Here is a 9,570-nt window from a genome sequence, read left to right on the forward strand (position 1 = left end):
GGGCAACAGCTTGTCCAGGGCTCAGGCTCACTCTGGCTTCTTCCCATCAGTGCCTGTCAGTGCTCATGCTTGGGCTTTGCCAGCCTTGTTGTGGTCGCTGCCTTGCCCCTGAGGGCTGTGGGAATGCAGAGGCTGGAGCCTTCCTTAGCTGGGAGGGTCCCGCTGCTGCCCGGCTGCTGCAGCGTGGAGCTGCCTGAGGCAGCAGCCCCTGCTCTGGGCCAGCTTCTGCCTCGCACAGCCTGGGCTCACAGGAGGGTCAGCATCTCCTCTGGGCAGCTCTCTGTGTCACAGGGGTGCCTGAGGAGCACTGCTGTCCTCTGTGCCCCTGCCTGCTGTACCGAGTTGGGAAGATGGGGACGTGTGCGGTGCCGAGAGGGCGAGTGCAATGGGAGTGACGAATCCGCGCTGTCAGGGTGAAGAGAAGCGGCGCGGTTCTTCACGCGGGGCACAGGCAAGGGCGTCTTTGGGCTCAGCCTGCTCATAAAGGGTGAGGGTCCTGATGCTGAAAGCCCCATCAGGATTTGTTCTAGCATGAGCTGCTCTGGTTTACAAACACAGAGGCATTCTTCAGGAAAACTGCTGCAAGGTGGAAAAGATGGGAACACTTGGCAATATTCCTCCTGTTCTGAACTTGGCATCTGTTCAGAGGAATTGATTCTAGATGTCCAGGTGCATTTAATCTTAGCAAGTAGGAAACCTTTTCTAAATCTCACAATGTTTATTCCCAAGGAAACAAAGGCACTGTTAGTTCCAGCTCTCCTTAATGTTTCTAGATGACAAACTTACTTGCCTTGCTAGGTATTCTCTTCTGGTCTCAGTCTCCTCTGAATGTATCTCCTGGTGCTTCCCTGTGTGCCTGCTGTCAAGAGGTCTCTCACTTCAAAGGATGCTAGAAATCAGTTTCTGTGCCAGCCACTTGTGCTGGGGGCCTGCTGTTCTTTTCCTGTTGTTCCAGTGCTGTTCCTGTTGTTGTTAGCCAGCTGTCCACCAAGAGAGGGCTCAGAGCCCCAGACAGTGGGGCTGCCTTTTGTATCTCCTAGAAGGTGGAATCTCTGCTTTAAAGTGAACATCTTGCATTTTGTTTCTCTCAGGGAGAATGGTGAAGATGGAAAATCCCATTCTAAAATACATTGAACTGGAAAATATTGGCAGTGGGTGAGTCCAAGCAATGTTAATTGTACAAAACTATGCATCAGGCGTTTTGCTGGTGGAATAGGTATCAATTGTGAAGTCAGACAAGCTGGAAATGTGTTCAGGCACTGGGCTGAGATTGTCAGTGCTGATCAGAATTTCTAAGTGTACTCAGAACGCATTGTCAAAGACATCTCCATGCTTCCAGTATCCTGCAGGTCTTAGGCGTTGACAGCACAGATCTCCTGTGTGGGCTGGCTTTCACTGCAAGATCTAAGTGGCTTCTCCTTTCTCTGCTTCTGTTTTGTTTCTAGGACGTTTGGAGATGTTTTCAAAGCACTCAACACTGCCACAGGAGGAGAGGTAAATGTGAACAGCCCCTGCAGACTCTGCTGCACTCGAGGGCTTTCCCCTCTGGTGTGAGCTGTGGCTGGAGCTTTGGGCAGAGCTGTGCTGAAAATGCACAAGAAGCACAGACCGGTGCCAGCCCACAAAACACATTTGGGACTTTGTCCTCCTCAGCTGCCGGAAGGAAGGCACGGAGGGCAGCGGTTCCTTTCAGAGAAGGACGCGCTCGCTCGCTCTCCATTGCTAAAACAAAGGTGGTGCCTTTGAGCACCTCACTGTTCTTTGGGGCTACAGCTTCAGAGTCCTGGATTCTCATTTCTGGCTGCCAGCAAATCCATCTGAAAGTTACTGGTAGTTCCTTAGCCACTGCAGTTCTGCACTTGGGAACTGCACATAGGGAGAGATCTGCAAGGCGTCCCTGAAAGCCCTAAGCCCTGCCCATAGCCCAGGATGTATCCACAGAGTATTAAGGCAAGGATTACTTCTGAATCCCAAATGACGCAGCAGAGAGTGTGGTGAGAGGTTTGAGGGTGATAACTGAGACACTGCTGTTACCAAGTGGTCAAGGCAAAATGTCAGTGGCCCCACATGTCCTGTAACCGGCTCCCAAGGGAGCAGAGAAATGGGCTGTTGGAATGTCAGTTCCTAATTACTGCAGTGCCTAATCACAAGGCAGTTTGGCACAGCTCATCTGTGTCATTGCAAAATCACTCGCTCCATGTGTCTTGTGGTCTCGTGCCACCAACCTCTCAAGTTACTGATTTTCAATGTCATTTTAGGTGGCCATCAAGAAAATACAGCTTCAAGGACTGAGGAAGAACAAACTAAAAGTCAATGAACTCATGGTCATGAAGGTGAACAGGAATCCCAACCTGGTCAGCTGTTTAGACAGGTGAGTTGTGCTTTTGTCCTGTGAATGTTTGTTCACGTACTGCCAACTGCAAGGTAAGATCCCACTTTGGTCACTGGCAGAAAATAGAGCTGTAATTATTGGCTAATTATTATTGCTCTTTTTATCTCCAGTGGATGGGAAGAGATTGCATTTTGTCTGCATGAGTCTTTGCTGGCACATGGTATTTGAAAATTGTTCAAAAATCCGGATGAGTCGTGTCTTACAAAATCAATGATCTCTATATTCACAGCCACCACTTTGTTTTGGAGCTTGATTTTATTCAAGTGTCTTCTTACATCCAGGTAAACTAACATGGATTTCCCTTGGATTGTTGCCACTGTTTTCCATTGCTATGCATGCCAGGAGGACTAGGTGCTTTTTTCCAGAAACACCATGCGTGACAGGCTTTTTATCTGGGCTGTTACTAAACTGCACATTTTGCTTGCTGCCCATCTAAGACATCTCTTTTTTCGCAGCTGTACCTTTCTCCTTGAGACTGCACAGATGGCAAACAATGCACAGCCAAGAGGGAATGTCTATTCCTTTATTTTTTTTTTTTTTGTCTCAAAGGGATCTGAAAAGAAGAGTGGATCCGTCTTTTCCAAACAGCAACCTAGCCATGTACATTCATCTCCATGCCCTTGTGTCCTTCTTTCAGCTACCTTGTGGGTGAGGAACTGTCCCTGGTTATGGAGTACATGGATGGAGGCACTCTGAGCAATGTCATCAGCCAGACCTACCTGTCGGAAGATGAGATGGTAGCCATCAGTCGGGAGGTCAGCAATCCCAGCTGTGTTTCCAAGGCCTTGGGCAGCATTGTCTGGGAAACAGGGGCTCAGAACAGGAGAGGTTTCCTGTGCCCAGCTTTGTTTCTTTGTTGCTGCTACTCTATGGGCAAGTAAAAGCATCTCAAGTGAAAGGCCTGCCAGTGCCCCTGCACTCCCTGTGCTCAGTGCCAGTACTCTTATCTCCTGCTGTTGTATTCTCGCTCTGTCTCTTGTATTTGTATTTGCTGTTCTCCACCTTCCCTCTCTAAATGTTTGCCTGGAGTTTGTCTTCACTGCGTTCCTTGCCTGTGAAAGCAAAGATGCTGGTGGCAGGATTTGAAATGATCAGCAAAGAAAAAAGACTCATTTCTCCCAGTCCTCAGCTGGAAAGGATAGTATACAGCCAAAATGCTCTTTGCTTCAGTAAGGTGACTGGTGTGATACATCCAAGCCTGTGCTGAGGCCAGCAAGAAAATCTTTGTCATGCAGCCTCCCACCCAAAAGTGATCCGCTTCACACCAAAGGGAGGGACTTTTCCTTTCCAAACCCCTCCTTTGTCCTCTGCATGGAAAAAGCACGTCCACTGCAGCAGGAGTCATCCTGGCTGGTTGGCAGGGGACAGCCTACAACAACAGGTGCTGTTGCTCTTTCAAAAGCTGACGTGCCTTTCCTCAGAAAGGTCCTGCTCTGCAGTTGTTGGAGCAGCAAGCTCTTCCTCTCAGTGGCCATTACTGTTCTGCCATTACTCCCCATTCCCCTGGAGAGGGAATCTTTTAGGTTCTTTGTTTTCTTTCTTGTGGGATGAAATCACATCACTCATTTTTGACCTCCTGTTTCTGTTTTCTCTCTAAGTGCCTGCAAGGACTGCAATTTCTTCATTCAAACCACGTCATCCACCACAATTTGAAGAGCAGAAACATCCTTCTCAGAACTGACGGTTCTGTCAAGCTGGGTCAGTATATTCTTGGTCAGGTGCAGCATTCCAGGGATGTGGGTGTGGGGCTGCTTGGAGTGACTGCCAGCTCCCCAAAAATGGTGCTGGTGGCAGTGCAGGGACCCCTGCTGCAACTGAGGGCACAGTTGCAACGTGCACAGAGGTAGAAGGAACCACAAGCAGTCAAGAGTGGCCTTGCTCTGTGTGTGTCCCTTCCAGACAGAGGGAGCTGCAATCTAAAGCTTCAGGGGAATGAAGTCCACTGCTGTGAGCAGCGTTAAGAATCTGGGTTTTTTTGGAAGTGGCCAATTCCATACTCCATTGGCTAAAGCCCCAAGGAAATTGAGCGTGGACAGTTCTCCAGGAGATTCAACAGCACATTCTTAGTCTGAGAGTGGGGAATTTTTTGCTTGGTTTCCTAATTGGAGCTGGCTTTCACGGTTTGTTGTTTTCTCCACAGCTGACTTTGGCCTCTTTGCTCAGCTCAGCCCTGAGCAGGGCAGACGGAGCTCCGTGGCTGGCGCTGCTGGGTGGCTGGCGCCTGAAGTGGTGACAGGTCAACCATGTGGCCCCAAAGTGGACATATGGTCTTTGGGAATCGTGGGCATCGAAATGGTGGAACGAGAAGTTCCTTCCTGGAATGCAACTCCTGTCTTGGTAAGGTGCAAATACTCACTGATCCCACTGTCTTTCTCACCTGTCCCATGCTCTGTGTGCCATTGGACAAAATCCCATTGCCATCTGCTGGCACCACTTCCACCAAGGTGTCATTCTAAAAATGCCCCTGCCACACATCAGCATCTGCTGTAGCTTTGGTTGTATCAGAAAGGGAAGGGGCAGTTCAGAAACCTAACCAGTTCAGGAACCTGCCAGTTTGGCCTCCAGCCACGCCTGACATTTCCCACTTGTTTTTTGAACAATGTTGGAACTCTGTTTCTGAGGGACAAGAATTTTTCAGTGGAGAGGGTAGACATGTGATAAACATCCTGAGCAACGGAGGTTAGACCTTCCCAGTTTCCATTTTATAGAAAACATAAGAAAAAAAGGAAAAATAAAAGTAAGCAAAAAAGAAAAAGAGAAAAAAAACCTACTACCTAAGCAATGCTCAAGTAGTTCTGCTTGCTTTTTCATTTTTTAAACACAGCTCTTCCCTTCCATTCTGTAGCATCTTTTCCAAATCCCGTGGATCTTCGAAACTCTCAGGCTTTCAAGTCATCTGTACATTGTTCAGTCATGGATGTGGGTGGCCTGGATAAGTTTAGGATGTGTTTTTATCCGACTGCAGTTAGAATTGTTTGCCAAACCCTTGGCTGTTTCTTGGTACTTTAACAAGTTGATGAGCTTGCAGGCAAGTGCCTGGGCTGGGATCCAACATGGGCAGTTGACACCGGTGCTGTGTTTCTTTACCACAGGAGCAGGGCCATCCCTGGCCTGCACAGTTCTAATGACAGGGAGGGCTCCAGCTCCCCACCATGGCCAGTGGCTGAGCTCAGCTGAGAGTCAGGATAAAACCCTCTTTGTCACCTCTGGTGATGTGGGAAAAGGACAGAAAGCCCCATAAATTATTTGTACACAAGGGGAGTGCATTGCCATTTCTGGATTTGAAATTCTCCTTCGGGTTAAAGAAGATAATAGCAAAGTCTCTTTGGTCACCATCTATTTCAGTGCCACAAGCACAGAGTTATCATGACAGTGGTGGGCATTTTTATGGAGACTCCAAGGCCTCTTGCCATTGTTATTTTTGTCTATTTGAGATGGATTCTGCAAGCTGAGGTTTGAATAGTTCCCAGTCAGTGTCTTATATGGTTTCTAAATACAATCTTGCAAAAGCAGAATGAGCTCTCTCTCCCTCTGACTTGTCAGCGTGTTAGGGCTTGGTTCCACATGAACCACACTGGATAATGATCAGCCGATGTCTTGCCCATCTACACTGTAACTCCTTGGCCTGAGGAGTATCAGAAAGATCTGCTGAGCTCCATGGACGCTGTCAGCTGCATGGAAGTGAGCATCCTTGGCCTTGCTGAAGAAACAGGAGCTCAGCTTAGGTTAGATGCTCTTGAGCAGGAGAAAGGCTGGAATCGTCAGGTGTTTCCACAGGCCTGCGTGCCCAGAGGGACTGAGTTCTGGGGAGCAGCTGGATGTTTCTGCACATCATGGAAGGGGATTGCCAGACAGCTCAAGCCTCACCACAGGCAAACACTCCCCAGCTCTTCTCAGTCAACATTTGCTTTGGGTTTCAAGTTGTTCCCACTTCTCTGTCTGTGAAGATGCCCCTAAAACCACAAGGCAAGCCTCTCAGAACTGGTGTTACATTTCCAGAAATGAAGAAAAGAAGCCCAAACACAAGAAAGTTGCTAAGGCACTGGTTTTTAGAGAGGAACTTAACCCCCTGTGCAGTTTCTTTTCACTGGGAAACGTGCCTGAAACTTGGGCATGAGGGTGTAAAGGCCACAGAGTCTCTTCTGCTTCTTGTGCAGTGCTGCTGAAACACTCAGTGACCATGTTTCTCTCCTAGCCCAAGCCACATTCTGGCTGTCACCAAGCCAGAGCCTGGTGATGTGGAGAGCCTGCCAAAACCTGCCATTTGTTTCCTGGCACTTCCTGGGATGGGCCTACCATTCATGCACTGACTTGAGTAGCCAAATGAGTAGAGGGTGACCGTAGGGATGGAACCTCTCCTTCTGATTTGACCACGAAAGGTTTTTCTTTTCCATGTAGGGAAAGCAGAAATTTTCAGACTGCTGAGAAACAGAGCTGCAGGTGGCTCCTGTGTACCCAAGCAGGTGTTTTCATCGCAGTACCTTTGTGCATGGATCTTAATGTGTCTGTGTTGAAGATGAGATTCCAAAGATTTGTTTCCTTACCTGAGGAATACCTGGTGGATTTCCTTTCTTTCCCTCCAATTCCCATTCTTTTCAAGAACAGAGCAAAAAGCTTGATTAGTTTTGTTTTATGGCAGCAGTGCTTAAGGGACAAGAAGCACTGCAGAGATACTTTTCATGTACTAACCCTTGCATACAGTAGAGTTAGTATAGCAAAGTCCTTCTTCCAAAAAGCCTCTCAAGCTGGTGTGAATCCTCAGGGAAGGAAATGTGCTTATGCTGATGTAGTTCCCACTAACTAGGTCAGTATATGAAATCAGCTGCCAAGGCAAGATCTGCAGGATGGTGGAAAAGCTTTGGCTGCATCGGGGTTTAAGTTTTTGGTTGGTAAAGGAAAGTCATCTCTGGGTCTCTGCCAGGGCAGAAACTGCCACTGCAGCATGGAGCTTAATCAATGGGATCTGGGAGAGCGGTTACAGGTGGGAAAGAAGCAGGTGGAGCCTCGTGTCTCCTTTTTCCCCAGCCTCAACTCCTGATAGCCACAGGAGGAAGACAAAAGCTGCAGCAGCCCAACTTATTTTCATCCTGCCTGCGTGACTTCCTGAGCTGCTGCCTGCAGAGAGATGAGGCGCGGCGCTGGTCTGCCAAGGAGCTCCTGCAGGTAAAATGTGAAGGGGCTGCAGATGAAACAGGCTCTGAGGGATGGGCTCCTCCTCCACTCAAGGCCAAGGCAGCAGATGAGCCCCCTTCCTCCTCACCTCCACTCTTGCTGCTCTTCAAATGAAAACGGTGAGGAATCCCAGACTGGGCTGGGCTGGCAAGGTCCTGTAAAGGTCCTGTGGTGCAAGTGTCCTGCAATGAGCAGGGACATCTTTAAAGACATCGAGTTTCTCAGAGCCCTTTGCCACCGGAGCCGGAATGGTTGCAAGGATTGGGCACCTACAAGCTCTTGGGGCAACCTGTGCCAGGGTCACACCATGCTCCGAGTAAACAAGTTCTGATTAGATCCTATTTGTGTTAAAATATATTCACCCACATCCTATTGTAACTGGTCCTGTTAAAAAAGATGTCCTCCACTTTCCTCAAAGCCACTCTGAAGTTTTGGCAAGTGGCAATAAAGTCTCCCCGGGGCCTGTTCTTGACAAAACTGAGTAACCCCACTCTCTCTGCATTTCCTGAGTCAGAGAGGTCCTCTGGCTGTTTCTGTCACCTTCTTTTGTAATTTGGTGGGGTGTTCAGTTTTATGTAATGGCAAAAGAATTGAAGTAGGGCAATGCAGGGTAGAGAGACATGAAATGGTGGTGGAGGAAACCAAGGAAGCCAGTCCCAGCCTAGGGGTCCGAGATTTGGCTGTGGGCAGGAGGGGCTATGGGGGGCTCACTGTGAGCCTCTGAGGGGCCCTGGTTTGTGCCCCCCAGCCCACCCTTAGAGGTTTCTGTGCCAGGGTTACTGCCAGGCTGTGTGGCAGAGAGGGAACTGCAGGGCCCAGTGCCACTGGGCTGGCCCTGCTGGGAAGGAAGGTGCCATCCAGCACACGAGGGGCAGGGCATAGAAAGATAGACACTGCTTTCTGTGTCTGTGGCAATCAGCAAAGTGCCTGTCATACAAAGAGAGAGACCAATGAGAGGCTTTGGAGTTTCCTGAAAAGACGAAGTCCAAGGACAGAAAGCACCAATTCTAAAGCACTGGCAGTGCTAAAATCTCAGCAAGATGAAGACACCTGTATAAATGGATGAGTGGGATTCTGGGCCAGGTTTGCCTGTGATGGCAAAGTCTGCACATAAAGATGGAGGTGTAGACGGTCCCATTGTTCCTCTTCCTGCTTCCTTCTAGGAGCAGGAGGAATCCTGTGAAGCACTGAGCTTGGAAGGTCATGGTTCATTGTTTTTTGTTGATCTGGTTTTTTTCCCTTTTGGCAGCATCCATTTGTAAGATTTGCTGAGCCTGCATCCAGCCTGGTACCACTGATTGTTTCAGTGAAGAAGAGGAAGGAGACAAGAATGTGACAATCACATCAGGAAAATTTATTCCTTAACAGGTTTAGAGTAGGATTGTAAGTTAGGACTAGGATTAGGATTCGATTAGGATAAGGATAAGGATAAGGATAAGGATAAGGATAAGGATAAGGATAAGGATAAGGATAAGGATAAGGATAAGGATAAAGATTAGGATTGGGATAAGGATAAGGATAAGGATAAGGATAAGGATAAGGATAAGGATAAGGATTAAGGTAAGGGTTAGGGTTAGAGTAGGATTGTCTAATAGGACTGCAGAGTAGGATTGAAAATCAATAAAGTTTCTGAAACCACAACTCACCTTGAAGATTCCCTTCCTTTTCACTCTGCAAATAAACTCGAGAATTCCTTCTGAATTGTCTGTTGTTTCTTAAAGGTGGAAAGTGAAATGGTGTCTTTGGCATGGTGTGAAAGTGGGGAAGTATCTTCTTCATTCATCCTCTCCAGACCAGACTGCCTTTGGAATATGGCCCACTGGTCTGTTTTTGGCAATCTTTGGTACTTCTATTTGAGGCAGAAAGGGCAATGGCATTTAAAGGCAAAAGCACAGGAAGAATGGGGCAGCCCAAACATCTTATGCAGATGTAGGCCTTCAGCTGTGACTGGAGAGCATTGGGGCTCCCTAAATGCAATAATCTCTTTGGCTGGAGGAGAGCCTTGC

At 48.2% G+C, this 9,570-nt stretch overlaps 1 protein-coding gene across 1 annotated transcript; it reads left to right on the forward strand.

Moving 5' to 3' along the window:
• The first annotated feature begins 3,994 nt into the window (after positions 1 to 3,994).
• On the forward strand, positions 3,995 to 9,259 carry LOC141730055 (serine/threonine-protein kinase PAK 3-like). The gene is made up of 4 exons (XM_074546699.1): positions 3,995 to 4,090; positions 4,533 to 4,729; positions 7,418 to 7,555; positions 8,814 to 9,259. Exons 2-4 carry the CDS (start codon positions 4,685 to 4,687, stop codon positions 8,898 to 8,900), a joined length of 270 nt encoding a protein of 89 aa, XP_074402800.1. The 5' UTR covers positions 3,995 to 4,090; positions 4,533 to 4,684; the 3' UTR covers positions 8,901 to 9,259.
• The last annotated feature ends 311 nt before the right edge of the window (positions 9,260 to 9,570 follow it).

The sequence above is a fragment of the Zonotrichia albicollis genome, chromosome 9 (assembly GCF_047830755.1).
Source record: "Zonotrichia albicollis isolate bZonAlb1 chromosome 9, bZonAlb1.hap1, whole genome shotgun sequence".
NCBI classification, from domain to species: domain Eukaryota; kingdom Metazoa; phylum Chordata; class Aves; order Passeriformes; family Passerellidae; genus Zonotrichia; species Zonotrichia albicollis.